This window comes from Lactuca sativa, chromosome 1 (genome assembly GCF_002870075.4).
Source record: "Lactuca sativa cultivar Salinas chromosome 1, Lsat_Salinas_v11, whole genome shotgun sequence".
NCBI classification, from domain to species: Eukaryota; Viridiplantae; Streptophyta; class Magnoliopsida; order Asterales; family Asteraceae; genus Lactuca; species Lactuca sativa.
Window position 1 is genome coordinate 134345187 of NC_056623.2, and position 21386 is coordinate 134366572.

Here is a 21386-nt window from a genome sequence, read left to right on the forward strand (position 1 = left end):
GGAATAACAATTATTTTCTCTAAAATTCTCCTTGCGAATCATTATTTTGTTGAAATGTACCTTTTCTTTATGAGCATAATTACTTTATTGAATTTAGCTTGCCTTGATAAATATCTTTTATTTTCGTGAAGTTTACATTGTCTTAATAAATATCATTACCACTTTAATAATTATCATTTCTAATTCCACAATAAATATCATTAAATAGTTTTCTTTAATAATTATTAGACAAAATTACAAAAATGGTCCCTGTGGTTTGCCAAAAGTCACGAAGTCAGTATCTGTTAATTTTTTTTTGATGTAAATGGTCCTTGTGGTTTGCAAAACTTGCAAAGATGACCCTTTTTACTAACACCATTAGTATTCAGCCGTTAGGGACTAAATCTGTAAGGGTATTTTCGTCTTTTCAAGTATAAAGGGACTGAATTCGTGACATTTAATAAACCATAGGGACCATTTTTGTAATTTGTCTTAAAATAATATAAATGATAGAAAATGAAGTGTACTATATTCGAACTTTGGACCTCCTACCTTTCTCCCTTAATCAACCAAAGCTTTAACCAACTAGGCTAGAGCCGCACTTGATTTATATTTTCGAAAACTAACTAATATTATCTACAAATCGTAAATAAATTAATAATAAAATATTAAAAAAAACATATTTTTACAAAAAAAAAAAATTAATAAAACAAAATATATTTTTAGCGTATTGTAAAAAAAAAATACAAACAATTATTTGTTTTTTTACGTATTTAAAAAAATAAGTTTCCGTATACTTTTAAATACATAAAAAAATAACGTAATAACATATTCTACAAAAACATAATCCTAAAAAACATAAAAAAAAGTTTTTTGTATATATTTATTTTATGTGAAGATTCAGTTCCTAACGGCTGAATACTAACGGTGATAGTAAAAAGGGCCATCTTTGTAAGTTTTGCAAACCACAAGGACCATTTACATCAAAAAAATTAACAGGGATTGATTTTGTGACTTTTGGCAAACCATAGGGACCATTTTTGTAATTATGTCTAATTATTATTATTTATAGAAAAGAATTGAAAAAAAAAGCGACACCATCAAGGCATCGAAGGAAAACCCAACACCCTCGTTGACTCTCCTCTCTGGTCGTCTCCCTTCCTCGTTGACTTGCTGTTTCCCTGCCGACTTAACGCGGTTCGCTCTGTACTTTTCACTCTTCATCGATCTTTCTCAGCCGCGTCACTGTTGGTTCATCCTTTATCGCTGCTGTTTCAGTTCTCCTTGTCATCCTGTATGCTTCTTAATTACAAGTTGTTAGACAATTTCATCTTATGAATCATAAATCACATCATAATCATTTCGTTATTTCACTAACAGGTGATTGAATATTGTCTATTTCCATTATTTTTGTTTTATTTTATATATCAATTAGGATACTCCACACTCCTTCTAGCCCAAAGTCCAGTACGATGAACAAAATTTCCTGCACGTTGAGAATTCTTTGATCCTTTAAAATTTCTTCCTCAATTCCTCTATATTTTCTAATTCGCAACACGATTTTTAGATTTGATTCTTTTTGAATGATGTTTATGAACAAGCTTCAATATTTGATTGTCATAATGAGTGTTTTGCTTGTGTATAGACTAAAGAGTGCATTTAGCTTTGAAATTTCTTCTATTATTGAGTTTGAAATTGAACCCTTAGAAAGGGCAAAGTGGAAGGCGTGTTTTGCTGGCTTCAGAAACATATCATTTGGAACAAGCCCATAAATATTGTTAGTTGAAACACTTAAAATAAGATGTATGCTGATACTAGATCCAGTTATATATGAATTTTAAATTTGTGTAGATTGTTGTGCTAATTTTGGAGATCCATAATTAAACAACCTTGTCAAGCAAGTGCTGTTTTTTTTTGTTTAAAACTTTACATCTTTCAATTGTTTGTTGATATCTAGTAAAAGCTTGAAATTTCCTATATGCTTTGCAATTTCCTTCATGGGAGGTAATAGTGGATCTTGTAGTTATTTCAAGAATGGTATTTTGGTGTAGATTTGTTTGACGATTACTCTACTGAAATTCATATGGATTTTACTTAGATAAATAAGGATCTTTATGTGGGCTAATCAAATTAAAACAGAGGCGTTGTAGTTTCAATGCATAAATTGGTTTGTTATTTTCTTGAATCTAAACTTAGCCAGAAAAACAGGTTAATTAATTGGTAACAGCTTTTAAAATAAATTTCATGGCAATGTAATGGTTATTCTATATCCATACTTTGTTTTTGTGGGAAAGAATATTCTATATAAATACTTAGTTAGCTATATATGTTTTGGCTAAAGGATCCAAAAACCTGTCACATAATTATTATTGCCATGAGATTGCTGTTGTAGTGATTTAACAGCGTCTCTTTGTATTTCAAACACAGCAGCAACCGATTAATGCTTATTCTTTTGTGTTCCTTTTCCAGTGTTTATTTGATGAGATTGAAGTTGCATATTTTAAATATTAATAATTTGGATTTTATGTACAGGCTTTATTTGAACCACAAGTTAAGAGCTTCTAGCTTATTGAGATACACAAAGGCTTATCAACCCATAACTCATAATGGTTATTCTCTCTGAACTCCTCTCAGAAGGATCTTCATCTTCTTCATCAAATAGTGGTCATAGTCCAACTGATGGTCAAAGTTCATCAACTGATGGTTACATGTACGATGTATTTTTAAGTTTTAGAGGTGTTGACACTCGTCATAGTTTCACTGATCACCTTCATAAAGCCCTCATTGATGCCAATATCACTACGTTCTTGGATGATGAAGAGATTGAAACAGGGGAAGATCTGAAACCAGAACTGGAGACTGCAATTAAGGCATCTCGGGGTTCTATCATTGTGATATCTAAGAATTACGCTTCTTCAACATGGTGTCTGGATGAATTGGTGTTGATCCTTGAGCAGCATATGACATCTGATCATATTATTATCCCCATATTTTATCATGTTGAGCCCACTCATATCAGGAAGCAACAAAGTAGCTTTGGAGATGCAATGGCTAAGCATAAACAGACAATGGAGGCAGAGACAAATGCAAATAAAAGAAGTGAATGGGCTCAAAAGATGGACCGATGGAATAAAGCCCTTATAGAAGTAGCTAATTTAAAAGGAAAAGACGTCAATGGAAGGTAACTGTTTTCTTACCTATATTTCCAAAATTCTTCAATTTTGTTTGATTAACACATGAATGTTAGTATCATCTTCTCCCAATGCATTTCAATAAGTTTCTTTAACATCACTAAAAAGACATATATATATATATATATATATATATATATATATATATATATATATATATAATGTATTAGGATATAAATTCCACACATTTTTTTATGCATTTTGTGTTTCATTATAAGTTACTTCATTTAGACAAACTGTTCCAATTATTTTGTATGCTTTCTATTAAGAAAACAAGATTTGAAGGGTTTGCTATGCATCTACTATTACTTATACCATACCACCTTATAATCATAGTGTCTTTTATGATAAATAACTTATCTTACCTTTAAGCAGTAAAACATTACTTATAACTGGCACTTTTTTCAAAACACGCCACAATGATAGTTATGATGGTCTTGTGTAAATGCAGTGAAGTTAGGTTGTCCATTAGTGAAATCTGGTATTACATTGGAACTTGTATGGTTAGAACATAGAAGTGTAAACACAATATCATTTTAATGTGAAGGACTTGATTAAAATTAATAGCTATGATATAATTTTGATTTTGGTTCTTTGGACAAATTAAATCTCCAAATCCAGTTTGTTAGTTCTGTGGTTCATATAAAATCTGATTTCAGGCTAGAGACGGAATTTATTGAAGAAATTGTGAAGGACATCCAACGTAGGTTACATGTACGCTTAAGGAGTGTCCGGCAACAACTTATTGGGATGGACTATGATATTAAGTTCATCACTTCATGGTTGAAAGATGGATCCTCACATACGGCAGACATACTCACTATTTATGGTATAGGAGGGATTGGGAAGACAACTTTAGCCAAACATGTCTATGGGCTATATGCTCACGAATTCCACAAAAGCAGCTGTATTGAAGATGTTAGTAGAGTATGTGATGGAAAGTTTAATGGGTTGCTTGATTTACAAGAAAAACTAAGCAGTGACATTTCAAAAACAAGTTCCGTTAAAGTTCATGATGCTTCGGTATACACCTCAAAGATAGAGAATGCAGTAGCACGTAAAAGGGTGTTTCTTGTTCTTGATGATATTAGTACGCTTGATCAGTTGGATGCGTTACTTGGAAGCAAAGGTTTTCATCCCGGAAGCAAAATAATTATAACCACAAAGGAAAGACGTTTGATAGAGAGGTGTGCATTATTCAAAACAGACATTAAACCAAAGCATACAGAGCTCTTGCTTCAAGGCTTACATGAGACCCAATCATGGGAACTTTTGTGTCTCCATGCATTCAAATGCAACTATCCCAAGACAGGTTATGAAGGGGTGTTATATAAGCTTGTGAAGTATTGTCAAGGACATCCATTGGCTCTTGTAGTATTGGGAAAATCTCTATATGATCGAGATGTAACTTATTGGGAAGGGTGCATAGAAGGGCTAAAGAAAGAAACAGATTCTCATGTGAATAATGTCTTGAGAATGAGCTTTAACTCTTTGCAATCCAAAAATGATAAGGACTTGTTTAAGTATATTGCTTGTTTTTTTGTTGGAATAGATAGAGATGTTGCTGAAACAATATTACAGGCATGCAATATAAACATAAGATCTGGAATCCCGAATCTCCTCGACCGATTCCTTCTTTCTATTGGATGGAAAAACGAATTGAAGATGCATCAGTTGGTTCAAGAGATGGGAAGATTTGAAGTACGTCAAGAATCACATGACAAGCCATGGAAGAGAAGTCTATTATGGTGTCATGAGGAGTCATTCAGAGTATTAAAACAAAAAAAGGTAAGAGGTCATATGTGGTTTTAAAAGTATGCATGTTAAAAATATTTTTTATGGTCTTAACTTTTTATTTACATTATGTTTCTTCTTAGGGTAAGGGAAATCTTGTTGGCCTTGCCCTTAACATGCGCATGCTTGAGAAAGAGATGTTGGGTGCATCATATAAGTTAAAAACAAATGCATTAAGTAAGATGGATAATTTGATGCTACTACAACTCAATTATGTTCACATGAATGGGTCTTATGAGAACTTTCCACCGGAACTAAGAGGTTTGTGTATGCATGGGTTTCATTTAAAGTATATACCTTCAGAACTACCTATGGAGAATCTTGTTGCTCTTGACATGTCATATAGCAATATTGAATCATTTATCGGTTGTTATAGTAATCCACAACGACTTGAGAAGAGGCAAAAGGTAACTTATCTTCATTTATTATTTTTCCATGTTTAGTTGAATTTCACTCCCATTCTAACTTCTTTCCATTTTTATAGTTGGATGGATTATGCTTAAAAAACAAAAGGTTGCTTGGATCATTGAAGGTTCTTAATTTAAGTTCCTGTAAACAACTTTGTAGTCTTGGTGACTTTAACCAATTCCCAGCTCTCGAGAGGTTAATAGTTAGAAATTGCACTCGTTTGCTTGAGGTTAGTGAATCAATTGAGCAGTGTGTTGAACTTGCCCTCATCGATCTAAGCTACTGCAAGCAGCTTAAAAACCTTCCAAGAATCATAGGCATGCTAAAGAAAGTTAAAACAATGTTGCTAGATGGTTGTAATCTGGGTGAATCTCAAACTGAGGATACAAATTTAGATATGGATTCACTGGACATGTGCAATGCTAACAAAAACATTAGCATAAGCACAAGAACCTCTTTCTCCACCTTTGTGGGTGCTATACCAAGCCGTTTGAAGTTTTTTTCAAGTTCTTTGCCAAGATCTCTAGTAAGGTTGTCCCTTGTAAATAATAATTTGTCCACTGAATCCTTTCCTATGGATTTTAGTAGTCTGTCCTTGTTAAAGGAATTATATTTAGATGGAAATCCTATCCATTCCATGCCCAATTGTGTGAGAACCCTTCATAGGGTTGAGATACTTAGTATGCTAAACTGTAATAAATTGAAGTTGGTCGAACATCCTCCACACACACTAAAAATCTTGCTCTATTCTGATCGCGAGTCTTTAGAAAAAGTTGTATTTGATCCCAAAATGTCTCCCCTCATGTTATTTTATTTTCCAAGAAGTTACACCCCTAGGTCGTATGAAATTGAAGGCATGGTGAAAATCCAGACAATGGTGGGTGTTGAGGAAAAGGTATTACGTAGCTTGGGCTGGATTAATTTACTCCATAACAAAAGGAATGTGGGAAATAATCCTACGGAATCTGGAATGCAGGTTTTGTCAAGTTAACTGTCTTTCTTTATTTGACTACATAAAATACTATAATATAATCATTTAATTTAGATGTTTGTATTTGGCAGATGTTATATGAATTTGGAATATTCAGCACAACATATGACGCAGAGGAGATGCCGAGTTGGTTTATTCATAGAAGCGCAGGGCCATCGATTTCATTTACAATCCCATCATCATCTCCAAATAATCTCCTTAAAGGAATCAACTTCTGCTTTCTGCAGACAATGAGAGTTTTGTATGAGTTGCCTGTAAGTCTACATGATCATTTCCGCATTACACCGATGATCACAGTTAGTAATATAACAAAGAACCGCATGTGGATATACGAACCTCTCTGGGACAGATACTTTGTAGATAAAAAGTGTAGGGTGGTGTTAAGTCATTGGATGTTAGGGATGAATGAGATGGAGCCTGGTGACCACATTACTGTTACTGTTACAGAGCCATCTTATGAACTTACAAAGGAGTGTGGTGTGAGTCTTGTGTATGAGGATGATGGAGAGAAGAAGGATGAAGAAGATGTGTTGGGTTATTACAAGTCATGGAATCACATAATTGGTGGAGATCTCTCTCCTTTTCAGACAACTACAGGACAATTCATCCTAAGAAACCAGCAGTTTGTTACATGTGGCTTATGTATAATGACCCATTTATTTTAACAGATAACTTAAATCTTTTAAACAACTGGATCATATATATATATATATATATATATATATATATATATATATATATATATATATATATATATATATATATATATATATATATACATATATATATATATATATATATATATATATATATATATATATATATATATATATTATTGATTTTATTGACCCATAAGATAAGATTTTGTTTTTATAGTAAAAAATAAAAGTTGTACTTTTAATTTATAAAATGAATAGATGCAAGCATTGATTCAGAAACGGGGACAGTTTTGGTCCCAGGGGTATTTTGGGAAAACTTTCCTAATTTAAAGTTTTGAGTTAGTTTAGGATTCCAATTAGTTTAGTATAAATAGGGTATGGTTGTGTGACATTTTTAATTAAGTTTTTTTTCAGTAATAAAATATGGAGAACAAGTAATTTTCCCAGATTTCTTCCTCCCCTGTTTCGCTCATGCTCTGTTTCTTTTCTGCACACAGTTGAAGTTTCCATTCTGTCATAATCAAGTGAATTGATTCTTGTGTTAAGTTCATTTTCAAGAGAATTAAGCGAATTAATTCCTTCATCACTTTCCATAAATAGATGGATAATGACCCATTTATTTTAATACATATGTCATAACTTAAATCTTTTAAACAGGATCATATATACGATTGATTTTATTGACCCATAAGATAAGATTTTTGGTTTGGTATGGTGTGGTGGCATCCATTATACCCTACCCTGAGGAGTATTTAAACTTTTCATTTTCTAGATGATTGTCAGCTAAGAAAATTCTAGTAGCAAAAAGTATTTGAGAGGCCCTTCCTCTTGAAAGAATGGGAAAACCCTATTATTTATATAATTCATTATCAGTTAGTTGTTTCTGGTTGTGAATTTCCTGCTTATTCTCTTTACTCCGTGTGGGGCTTATCAGCACACTCAATTGATTAAGTCTTTCGATATGTTGGATCACATAAATATATATGGACCCAATACGTATGACTACTTTGTCCAAGTAGGTTGTTTGTGAACAATGATTAACATATCACTTTTAATCTATTTTCAGTATGAAAGGAAAAGTTTTGGTTCAGAGCTTTATCCCTAAGGAAGCTTGACATAAGTCGTCGCGCACATGAGGTATACTTTTTGACACCCAAACCTTTTCTCTCATCGCGTAAACAAAAGGAATACACAACCGAATATTAGGAATCAAAGCTCTCAATTCGTTTAGGGTGTAACAAAATAAGGGAGTTATAACCTTTCATTGAATGCATTGAAGTGGAAATATTAAAATTTGGAATCATTGAATACTACAAATATCTGTTCATACCATGTCTAAACACTAAGGGTCAAAATCTAGGATTGAATTCTCACCACTCTCTGTCACAGTGTAATATGCAATTGAGACCAATTCATAGATTAATAATTTTCAGTAGATGTTGTTCTTGGGTAAATTCTATGTTAATAACAAACTATTACACTTTGGAAGACAATATGAAATTGTGTAAGCATATTGCTTGATTTTAAGGAATCTTATTGATAGATTCATTCTTAGGATAGAACCAAGCAACATGTTGAGAATGCTTAAATTGCTTCAAGAATTTGGAAGAGATGTGTCACCAGGACTCATTAATTCTGTTGAATCAAGAAAATGTAACATAATATATACGCTTCCAAGTAACTATCTGTTTTCATAACATTTTGTGTTGTATCCTGTATAATATATAACTTTTAAAATTTTCTTACTTTTCGTTTCTATGTAGGGTGAGGGGGGATCTTCAAGGTCTCATCCTTCACATGAAAAGGATTGAGAAAGTGAGGCTACATGACTGGCATGAGTTGAAAATAGATGCAATGGGAAAATGGGTAGCCTGATGCTATTGCAAACTCAATCGTCTATGACCTACTTTTCCAGAAGTATTAAGATAATATATACCAGCCTCTACTACAAAATTGAACACATTTGGAATTGTATGTTATTTCCCCATGATTCTTTTAAGCATAGGTATCAAAATTAAACACTTCTTGAATTGTGTGCTATTTCTTGATCATAATTTGAGCTGAAATCTTGACCATTGCCTTATCAACAATGTCTATCGTGTCTATGGACTCAAAAGCTCAAATCCTTGATAGGATTCTATAATTTATTTGGATACTATGTAAAATTCGCTTGCTTCACCTTAATATTTTAAGACTCCGATTCTGAAAGATGAGAATTCTTGTATCATTTGTTTTTTTAATTTTAGAAGCAACAATTTTAATTAGGTCGCCCCTTTTTCTCCACATCACGAGACAGGATAGTAATAGTATCACATATTAATTTATATATCTTATCTTTACCGTCCTCTATATCTTTATTGTTACTCTTCTTGTTGTCAAAAGAATATCATATTCTCATTTATTTTCATTTTCCATCTCATCTTGATATTCTATCAAGTTATGAGTAGTGTTTTTGCAACAAAGTTAGACTCCAAAATATGGTCATTTGAGGCTGAAAATAGATCATCTACATCAAGTCATCACTTATCAGTGGTCTTTTTGACCACTCTCCTTTAGTGTTTTTTTCATGTCCCCAGTGTCCTTATTAACAACTTGAATATCACATAACCCCTAGCCTGATTTCACCTCTATATGAGCTAAAACAAACCGGTTCATCTCCTTACCAACATCTTGATTACCATTGAAGCCATTAGAGTTGGTCATAATTACCATTCACACTTGCATTAGTAACCTTGTTTTCGGTATCCACATTGGAGATACAAGGAGTAGAGGCTTTAATTACCTCATTTGCAACAGCTATAGTATGCAACTCCATCATAAAAATAAATAAATAAATAAATCATGTTCCCAGTAATGTATTGAAACAAATGAACTCATATTCGTTTCTTCATGATACTCAACACTTCTATCGCTTCTGTTGACTAAGTAAGGTTCTTTTTATTAGTCTTCATGCACACTTTGCCTCCTAACCTCTATTTTTTCGATCTCTAACCACACAACCTGTCATCTACCACTGAATAATGCATCCCGAAACCTTTCTGATTAACAACTGCCACAGCTCCTTCTCGTTCATAGAGTTGGGGAAATTAGAAAAATGAAAAGTATAACAAAATATGATCCATTGATTTACACGATCTACTAAACTTCCTTCCTTCTCTTAATTGATCGATCTTTGTAGAAGAAATTTGCCATCCTCCCTCCTGGTTGCACTGTTTCTTACCTGATTGAAATCTTTTCATAAAGATTCCCCTGTTATTGGATTGAAGAAAGCTCACTCATACTCCTAATAACACCTATCAAATTCCCCTGAAGCAATCTGGTAAGCCTCCTGATGAAACATGAAACTTCTGTATATATAACTTCCTCTTTCCAACAGAATTAGCCATAGAAACACAGTAGTCCTACGTATTGGGTACAGAAACGATTGAAATAATATTAAAACTGGAACTGTGTATATATATATATATATATATATATATATATATATATATATATATATATATATATATATTTTCCAAATTACAATGTTGTAATAGGAGACACTGAAAATGGTGTGCTATAATAAACAAATCAATGAAACACGTTGCTATTTCTTGCATTTAAACCTTAAGAGTCAGTCAAAGATGGTATTCATGAGCATTCAAACCTTGAAAATGAATCAAAGCACGCATATAGGCACACAAGTCCCTGGTCTATTGCATAGAATCTGTGAAAAGAATTTAGCATGCTCTTCAAAGTTATTGAAACAAAGAAACAAACAAGACTAAATTACAAAAATCGTCTCTATGTTATATTACTTTTTATGCGTATGGTCAAGTCGATGGATTTAATGGACGGGCAACCAGGGACTAAAAGTGTGACCAAATGTTGGTTTAGGGATGGAAAAGGTAAATGATGAAACTATCAGACCATATCGATCGCATTTTCAACTTATTTTGTTATTAGGACATAATACTTTGAAGAATCTATCCAATTATAATAGTGAAACTTGCATTGTATCGGGATGATATTGCTACAATTAATAGGTTTTCAAAGTATATTGCGGTAATACGCATGAATGAAATTAGGATGCTATTAGAAAACAGATCAAAATTTTGTTTCTTAGATTTAGCCCTAATTAGTAAAATGAAAAACTTGAATTGTTTGAGATATAAACAAGATACAAATTACACATACTCGACATTTTAAAATGAACAGGTTACAACACATTAAATAACAATGTGATATGCATTTATACCACTTATCAATTGGTGAGTCCTCAAAGACACATTCTTTCTGAACATCAATGCTATAACTAACTGTTACATTTTTCAAAGTAAAATGCCCTAAGAAAGAAACGGAAGTACCTTGCTATCATCATAAAACCAAAGTCATTTGAAGTTGCTAAAAGGTTTGGTATGTATAAATAGTCCCGTGCTTCATTAGAAGAATTGGAACTTACCAGTGGATTTACAAGAAGGAATTGAGATTATAGAAAACATTACATAAATAGTCCCATGCATCATTGGAAGTCATATATAGGTTAAATCATTAACTTTTTTCCTTGATGAAAATGGTCTTTGTGGTTTCAATTCCTTACATGGTTTGTTTCTAATCCATATAAAATGATATCTATATATACCATTTTAATAGATTTATCTTTTTTTTTTTACTTAATTTTATTTTTTAATATGTTAACATTGAGGGACCCACCATACCAAACAGTTCACACACCTATGTTCACCAGAAAGATTACCAAAGTTATATTCAAGCTTAGAAAATTACAAGAAATTAAGGTTGTATACAACAGTAAGAATAAAAAAAAAAACTCCAACAAGAAAGAAACTATCTCTTTTCTGATCATTTTGAGGTCTCTAAAAATCTGAAAGCTGCATAACTTTCAGATTATTGGGTTCATCGGTAACAGAATATCTAAAATTTGTTGTAGAATAATTTGTATCACAATAAAAGTGGTGCATCAAGTTGCAGGTATAATTATCTTATTCCACTTACTAAAAGCATGGAAATGGAATATTTGGTTTATAAAAAGAGTCCCAGAAGAATATACTATATAGCTCAGATAAAAATCTCCCCAATCACCTGGATAGACAATACCATATGAACCAATGTAAAAAACAGCATAAGCATTTCATCAAATACCTTGACTACGTGATGTAAGATGACCACATTCGCCAAAAAAACACAATGAAAGAAGGAAAATTTTAGGAACATAATCAAGTATAACATTCTAAAGATTGAGAACTGAATTAAAAAAACATCATCATAATAATAATAATGAAATAAACCAAAACAAAGACAATGTAACTTGAAAGATTTATATAAAGCTCTGTTATATCTACTGACGGAATAAGAAATTGAGGAGGAGGATGATGGAAGTACAAGATCTAACCATGACAAATGAACAATGAGCGTTGGTTTGGAGATGTTTCTGTCTAATTTCCAATACGGGTGATTTTAAGAAGGCCTTCGAACACCTCACATTATTTCTTATTCAAATTTTGATCCGGAATGTCTAATAAAGATACCATGGAAAGATGATCCGTTAGAAACAATAAATGTGGCTCTCGGAGCAGCGCGGTGGAGCAACTGAGCGCAATATGAAGCATTGCCCTCGACCACTACCAGAAGTCAGGAATTGAGTTTGATTGTGCTTCTAGCCCTTGAACATCGCTATCTGAAATTGGGAATTGGGGACGAATTTCAGGGAGAAATTAGAATTGAAGCAACGTCAGAATGTGGGATCGTGGAAAAATATACTTCACCTGTGTGAGAGCGAGGCGAGAGTGTTGCCGATTCAACAATGTTGTAACATGATATTCATTATTTAGTAGGTTTGGTTCACGATTATTTTGGATGGAATTTGAATTTGTTAAACAAATTGAAATTCATTAATTAGATTTAGAATTTGAAGGAATTAATCCATGTTATGTCTTTGGTTGGTAAAAAGTGAGATGAAATTTTAATTTATAAACAAAGGGTAAAATGGAATCTTTTTTCTCATTGAACACCTTTAACAAATAACATAAATCATCCTTAACCATTGAGGCCTAAATTACCAAATAGCCCTTAAATTTATAAATGGATACTCACATAAATGACTATTAAGTAGGGGTGAGCAAAAACCGAACCATCAAAACCAAAAGAAACCGCAATTGACCAACCGAAACCAATGCAAAAAACCTTTGGTGCGGATTTAATTTCTACAAAAACCGAAGTTATCGGTGTGGTGCGGTTTTTATCAAAAAACCGGTCCACCAAAACTGAACCGCACCAAAGACATATAAATAATAAATTATTAATTTCTATTATATACATAATTATATATCACATGTTATTTGAAAAAGTAATAAATACTAATGTAACTTTGACGATAGGTTTAATAATTTAATCATATTCGAGAGCATTTAAAAGAAGTCTCATTGTTCCCTTCTTCCTTTCCTGATCTTGTGTTAGACGAAATCAATGTTTGTTTAATTGTGTTTGTGGAACCATAGAAATGTGTTTAGGCGGAGGCCACTGTAAGTTTTTTTAACACGTTAATGGTATGACATAAATAGGTTTTACTAGATTGTATGACATAAATTGTTTTTTTTCCTACAAAACTTAATTAATATGTTTATTTATCAATGCTTTTGTAGTTTTGTATATATAAAAAAGAACTTGTTTTACAAAAGGCTATGACATAAAATCATAAATGATTGTTTAAAAAATACGTTGTTTAAAAAACAAAAAAAAAGTTGTCCATATGTTGGCTATTTAGTTAAAAATTGGCTAAATTAGTTTCAAAATATGGCACCAGGCAAGAATTAAGAATTATTGGACTTGCATAGTTACAAAAAAACCTGACCCATAACAGCAAAAACCGCACCAATACGTATACCAGATTTAAAACTGAAACCGCACCATTTAAACCGAAACCGCATGATAAAACCGCAAAACCGAACCAATGAAAAACCGCACACGTTGGTTTTAGTTCTACAAAACCTCACCTTGCATTTAGCGGTTCAGTATTGCCCTAAAACCCCACCAAACCACACCATACTCACCCTAGTATTAGGAGCAAAGTTATTATCCTAAAAGATTTGTACGACCATTTTCTTGGCAGCACATGACACATGAAGTATATGATAACTACAAAAGGGTCAATGGCCTAGCGGTATGGAGTGACCGTCTCATATGAGAGGTCAGGAGTTCAAGTCTCAGTGGAGACATAGGTGGTTATTTAGTAGTAGATTAGTTAGTTTGCCGTTTCAAATAAAAAAAGTATATGGTAACTTGATGTGAAAAACGAATTCTTTTATGAGGAGGTTGAGTGATATACTTTAGAACAACCCCAAAGTTTTATTTCACATCTGTTTTTAGGATATGTTGATAAGTTTGCAAGATTTATCTTTATTTCATACGAGAAGTTATCTTTTATTATTATTTAAGATTAGTATGTAACACCGGTCAAAATTAGGTCAAAGATAATTCCCATAAATATAATTAACACACATTATAATCAATTTACTTTAATATTTAATGATATTTTCATTCAACACTACAAGTCTAAACGATTCCAAAAATATATAGAACGTCTAAATCTGACTTCGCATGAAGAAGTTATGATAAATTCTATCACTATAGTATTTGTAACAAGTGGAATTTAAAATAGACTTAGAATTAGCTATTGGAATCTAGAAGAAAGTTGTAGTACTCGGAAATACTAACGCGTGGATAAAAGAACATCAAAAATGAAGTTCGTATACAAAAGTTATGACCTTCCGAAGATGCAGTTGTCTAAGTGCATGACACGTGGTAGAAACCCTAGCCGCCATGGTTCACGACGTGAACATTAATTCCACGACGTGAAACGTGTCAGGGGCACTAATCGGGGCTAGAAAACACGTGTTAAAGCTACGGGGTGACTCATGGATGTTCACGACGTGACCCTAGGCATGTCACGACGTGAATGTGCCAAAATCAGCCTATAAATAGCGATCAAGACCCTTTCATTCCTTACACCTTCTACTTTTCTCTCCCTCATTTTTCGTAGGTTGTTTCCCTTCTCGAGCCTGACAACGACGAGCCTTTGACCGTTTAGATTCTATAGATCACGCTACTAGGGTGAGTTTCACGACCCCACTTTTTAATATTTTCGGGGAAAAACACATGCTAAATATTGTATATAAGTTAATATTATATCTATATGATAGTATATTCGTATCAACAAAACTAGTTATATTAACTTGGATATAGTTGTTTTAAATATGATATTTTGAAAATATACAACTATTATCAACTTGTTAGCATGTTACTGTACTAATGTAGATCTTGAGTTATACTTAGGATTATATATATATATATATATATATATATATATATATATATATATATATATATATATATATGTTATGTGTGATATAGTTTCGGAGTTATACTCGAAAGTTCTATATACAAATTACTAAGTATGTTTCTATTGTTGGTTTTATGTCAAGATAAAACCTAGTTTTACCTCAAGTTATAGCTGTTATACTACCTAAATATTATGAAATTAGGAGTAATGCTTAAAAGCATTGTCTAGTAAGTTAGGGTTTTAGACACGAATATGCTGTTGTTGTTAGAGCTATAGGAGTCGTTGAAGTCTACATGAGCTATTGTATTCATCAACTAAGATTGGAAATCTTAGGGAAAATCCTCTGACCTGTAAACGTTAATCCCGAGCGAGCGAGGAAGTCATGTATGAATAAGATACAGGTTGACAACCCCACTTGTGTTTGTTAGCTACAACCAAATTTAAACGAGTGACGAACTGTCCTTTTATTTGTTAATTGTTCCCACGTTTATGAAGCGTGTGGAACTTATCTTAAGATGCGAAACTTGTAGCATCAAGCAGAGGTTTGAAACTAGGCATACAGCCGCGGTTACGGACTTATGGTAGCATTATGCAATTGAGACCAATTCATAGATTAATAATCTTCAATAGATGTTGTTTTTGGGTAAATTCTATGTTAATAACAAATTATTGCATTTTGGAAAACAATATGAAATTGTTTAAGCATATTGCTTGATTTTACGAAATCTTATTGATCGATTCATTCTTTGGATAGAACCAAGCAACATGTTGAGAATGCTTACATTGCTTCAAGAATTTGGGAGAGATGTGTCACTAGGAATCATTAATACTGTTGAATCAAGAAAATGTAACATAAACTTTTACAATTTTCTTAATTTTCCTTGATCTGTAGGGTGAGGCGGAATCTTGAAGGTCTCATCCTTCACATGCAAAGGATTGAGAAAGAGAGGCTACATGGCTGGCATGAATAGAAAATAGATGCATTCGGAAAATGGTTAGCCTAATGCTATTGCAAACTTATTATATCCTACTTTTCCAGAAGAATTAAGATAATATATACCAGCTGCCTCTACTGCAAAATTAAACACATTTGGAATCATATGCTATTTCCCCATGATTCTTTTAAGCATAGTTATCAAAATTAAATACTTCTCGAATTATGTGCTATTTTCCTGATCATAATTTGAACTAAAATCTTGGTCTCAGTTATTACCTTATCAACAATGCAATCGTGTCTATGGACTCAAAATCTTAAATCCTTGATAGGATTTTATAATTTATTTGGGTACTATGTAAAATTCGCGTGCTACACCTTAATAATATTTTTAGACTCTGATTCTGAAAGATGAGAATTCTCATATCATTTGTTTTATTATTATTATTTTAGGAGCAACACTTTTAGGTCGCCTCTTTTTCTTCACATCACAAGATAGTAAAGTAATAGTATCATATATTAATTTATATATCTTATCTTTACTGTCCTCTATATTTTTATTATTACTAGTTGTTGTTGCCAAAAGAATATCATATTCTCATTTATTTTCATTTTCCAGTTCATCTTGATATCCTATCAAGTCATCAGTGGTGTTTTTGCAACAAAGTTAGACTCCAAAATCTGGTCATTTGAGGCTGAAAATAAATCATCTACATCAAGTTATCAGTATTCTTTTTGCACTGCTCTGAAAAAGCAAAGTATGAAACTGTTGGACCAAATTTATAAAAAGATAAAACACAGGGATGATTTTTGTAATTTAGTCAACAAATAATTACTTGCAGAAGTAAAGGCAAAGTACCACTTCATGAAGCCCTTTCTACACCAAAACACCTGCTTCAAAAACTAGCAATGTACTTTCATTATTGTTGTTATAGAATTCTACTTCCATTTCTTTCTATTACATCAATGTATTTTATATATTTTTTTTCTTATGAAAGCATTATACATTGAAATATCTACCCAATAAAAGCATTGCATTTTCAACTTATTTTATTATTAGGGCACAATACTTCAAAAACTAGCAATGTACTTAACAACCAATTTGGATTGTCATATTGCAATTCTCAAGCACACATACAAACAATCACGACTGTGTTGCTTGGATAATCCTTAGTCTACATCTTAAGTCTTAAGATAGAAATGGCTTACATCCTTTAAACCCTAAAAGCCAGTTTATCACAAATTATCAAGCCAAAATCATTCAATTGTGGTAAAAGTTAATACATGTTTCTGGTTATTGAACTCATTTGCTTCACACATATAAACTCTTGATTGATGGAAATGCGTATATAAGTAAGGACTTTAATTTACTCAATAGCAATCACGATTCTCAACCATCATATAGGAAAATTGTTTTTTTTTTCAAACGCAGCTTTGGATTTCGAAGAACAAATAACAATAATGCTAGTAGTTGACTGAATTTTACCGAGAGAAGTATATTTGTTAATAGGTCACGCATTTCGCAATTCGTCATTTAGATGTTGAGCCTCGACTGACCTGGTTTTGTAGAATAGCAAATGACTTGAGATTACGCAACTTCGGATCCACTTCCTTATATTTCACATCCGACTCGTCTCCCTTGGTTTCGTTGGGTGAAAGAATTGTTACGAGAAGAAATGGAATTAGCCAATTGAATAGAAAGAATTGAAATTCAGGAGAAAATTAGGTAAATGGTCCCTTGCATTACAAAAAGTCATAAATTAGTTATTAAATTATTGTCATTAACATTTTTTGTGATAAAAATACACAAGTGATCCTTGTGGTTGGTAGAAAATACAATTGGAAGTCTCTTTGAGGAATTTTTAACATCTTTTGGGCCTCCATAATGCTTCCCACTCATTCTCATTGACGCAGAACGAAAGCAAAAATAAAGAAAAACTCAAAGTGTTTTATTACTGGAATTCCAATTCTTCCCTTAAACATAGAGGCTCAAACCCCTGATTAGGTTTTGCAATTAAATAGTGGCAACACCATGGCGATATATGCCACATTGTGACGCCAACTTAATGCCACGATAACTCTTGCCTTGGATATGTTGTGGGACTCCCTCACCACGTTGTGGCCATAAGAGATCCAACTTTCAATTTATCAAAATTACAAAAAGGAGCATTTCCGAAGAAGTTATGAGTTGATGAAAGCGTAGAGTTTGTCACACCCCCAAACCAGAACGGCGTAAACGTTCGGGGGCGGAGGACGTCATGTTCAATATCATAACAGTTCATAGAAAGGAAAGTACACACCACCATATATAATAAGTTTGCAAGATGTTTACATAGTTGTATTCATTACATGTTCAAAATAAAGGTACATAAACATCATTCAAAATGAAGTAATTAACGCCAGCGCGTTAATCCCAAAAGTTGATTCCCAACCTGCTTAGCGATTTCCTGAGAATACAAGTTATTTCAAAGAAAAAGTGTCAACAATTAAGTTGGTGAGTCCATAAGTAGTTTAGAAAAATTGGATGCCATTCCAAAATGGGTGTATGTTTTCCAGTAAACGTAGCGTTTCAAAATGTAAAGAGTTATGATTTGTGGTGTTGGAAATGAATGCATTAGCTCCAGAAAATCCCATATTTTCCTTAATAGTCGAAATACGATTTGTTGTGTTTTCCAAGAAAAACCCTTATTTTCTTATAAAAGTATGAGATGTATATAGTTGTTCATGTTATAAGTTGTAAATGATTGCACCGGGAAAATCCCTTATTTTCCTATTAGTTGTTTGGTTTGTATGCAGGAAAAACCCTTATTTTCCTCACACATAATGCCAGTCTCTAAGACCGAAAATTGCAAGAAACCGACGTTTCTCGTAAGTGTGTCATAGTTTTATATATAATAAAACTACGCGAAGACCGAACCGGTTGGATGAAGAATAGTTTTAATAACTACTCGCTCATCAAAACTGAATATCATAATAATTGTATATCCGATGAGTTTCTATAACCATACTAAACATAATATGCCTGTAACAACGTTCTTCAGGCGTCGCAGTGCTATGACAACTGTCACCCCAAAAGACGGACTGTAGCTAACAGTCAGGGTGCGGGATCATGACTTCCCGTATAGATCTATACACATTTGACACGTTCTCGTCACGGGAGATTCTGGTTATAGACAGGACTTACTGCAGTACTTTCTAATAAAGAAAAGTAACGTTTGAAGATGTACGCGTCTCATGGATTCTCAATTAAGTCTATATTAAAGTGATAGTTTTGTATGCAAAGTTTATCTTTTTTTCAAAATGTTTGATAAAGCAAAATCATAAGTTTTTAGAATGTATAAAACGATTTAACAATGAAAGATCATTATATGCTTCGTATAAGTCTAATGCACACAAAGTATGACAAGAGTTTTCCATAATAGTAATGAGTTCCAAGTGGTTTATTTGATAATATAAGTGAAGTGAAACTTTATAAAATACACGATAATAACCGTATGTTTACTTGTATTCCCCCCCCCCCCCTAAAAGAGTGTAAAAGTATTTAAAAATGTATTTAAAGTGTGTTAGAAAGGGGTATGAACTCACTTGACAACTTGAAGATGGCGAGATGGAAAAACGGCAGAGTTTCATCTCGGGAAATGGATTTTCCTCGGAAATCTCGGGATTCCTCGGGAGAAAATCGACCTTCGGATCTTGCACGAAGCGACCAGGGCTTCGGGGTAGTACGAGCACGGAAAACGAGGAAAAACGCAAGAGAAATGAGAGAGAATGAGCCCTTTCTTTGGAAACCTTCGTATGTGTAACGACCCAAAAATCATGACTAAAAATTTCTTTTAAACATTACTAAAAATAGATTTATAACAACGTATCATAAGTCAAACATAACTTTTGAGTATTATATTCAAAACATAATATCATTATCAGAGTCAAACATTCCCAGGCTAACTGACTATGGTGTGTGCTCTGCAATCTTCCCGAGCTCCTCTTTTGAAAACCGAGTACCTGAAACCAAAACTGAAAACCGTAAGCACGAAGCTTAGTGAGCTCCCCCAATCTACCACATACCACACAAAAACATATAAAGCACATATTGGGCCTTGCCCACTGCATCAGACCGAAGTCCGGACTAACTGGGGCCTTGCCCCCTGCATCGGACCGAAGTCCGGAAACTGACTGGGACCTTGTCCCCTGCATCGGACCGAAGTCCGGACTAACTGGGACCTTGTCCCCTGCATCGGACCGAAGTCCGGGCTAACTGGGGCCTTGCCCCCTGCATCGGACCGAAGTCCGGGCTAACTGAACAGAACATAACATAAACATATCAACTAGCATGAACACACGTATACTGCATACTACTTCGGGCCGTAGCCCGGAAAACATAATACATAAATCCTGTCTGAGCCACGAAGGCATCAAACATACTAACTACTATATCAAATCAACATCCGAAAACTACTGCTAGCTAAACGGGCCGGCATTGTGGCCTTAGACCCATTCCTACTGGAAGGAGACTCACCTGAACTGCTGAGCCCTGCTGATAAACCTCTGGCTGCTACTCGACAATCCCCTGAACCGCTGCTCCTCTAGCTCTCCGAGCTATCAATATACATATAACACTTAATCTGACAGTCAACTAAGTCAACTCTGGTTAAAGTCAACCTTCCAGGTCAACCTTACTCGCCGAGTCTTCCTAAAGACTCGCCGAGTTCATAAGCTCAGGGTCTTTCTTATTCGCGACCCGACTCGCCGAGTCAGTCCATGACTCGCCGAGTCCAACTAGTTCCAAGTCCTGACCTGTCCAACTCGCTGAGTCACCACCCGACTCACTGATTCGAGTCTCAACTCAAAGGGTTTAGGGTTTCGCGATCTGACACGCCGAGTCCAAGAACAGACTCGCCGAGTCCTAGACAATCTTCAACCAACTCGTCGAGTTGTTCATCCAACTCGCCGAGTCCATGCCTAACTTCATCCGACTCGACGAGCTGTTCATCCTACTCGTCGAGTTCCTCCTCATCTTCAAGCTACTCGTCGAGTCCACTCGAAGGACTCGCCGAGTCTATCCAGTCCTCAATCCATGCAGTGGCTTTTCGAGCCA

The 21386-nt window shown here is 33.7% G+C and overlaps 1 protein-coding gene and 1 long non-coding RNA gene across 4 annotated transcripts; one reads left to right on the forward strand and one right to left on the reverse strand.

Moving 5' to 3' along the window:
• The first annotated feature begins 1081 nt into the window (after positions 1–1081).
• On the forward strand, positions 1082–7079 carry LOC111895050 (disease resistance protein RUN1-like). Of its 3 annotated transcripts, none has more exons than XM_023891163.3 (6): positions 1082–1359; positions 2512–3160; positions 3830–4958; positions 5048–5371; positions 5449–6348; positions 6435–7079. In XM_023891163.3, the coding sequence occupies exons 2-6, from the start codon at positions 2586–2588 to the stop codon at positions 7026–7028; spliced, it is 3522 nt and encodes a 1173-aa protein (XP_023746931.2). In that variant the 5' UTR covers positions 1082–1359; positions 2512–2585; the 3' UTR covers positions 7029–7079. The 3 variants fall into 3 exon arrangements, with proteins under 3 accessions (XP_023746931.2, XP_023746930.2, XP_023746932.2); XM_023891162.3 differs by having other exon boundaries at positions 1082–1273; XM_023891164.3 differs by having other exon boundaries at positions 1086–1176.
• Positions 7080–11630: 4551 nt separating this feature from the next.
• On the reverse strand, positions 11631–12961 carry LOC122198271 (uncharacterized). Its single transcript, XR_006192579.1, has 2 exons — positions 12785–12961; positions 11631–12696 (listed from the first exon to the last, which is right to left on the reverse strand). It is a non-coding gene; the product is annotated as an uncharacterized LOC122198271 (long non-coding RNA).
• Between the last annotated feature and the right edge of the window lie 8425 nt (positions 12962–21386).

Bases quoted from the DNA above. Each gene is read 5' to 3' on its own strand.
- LOC111895050 (XM_023891163.3), top strand. From the start codon at position 2,586: ATGGTTATTCTCTCTGAACTCCTCTCAGAAGGATCTTCATCTTCTTCA. The intron at 4,959-5,047 runs GTAAGAGGTCAT...GTTTCTTCTTAG, and splicing joins GAGTATTAAAACAAAAAAAG to GGTAAGGGAAATCTTGTTGG. The intron at 6,349-6,434 runs GTTTTGTCAAGT...TGTATTTGGCAG, and splicing joins CTACGGAATCTGGAATGCAG to ATGTTATATGAATTTGGAAT.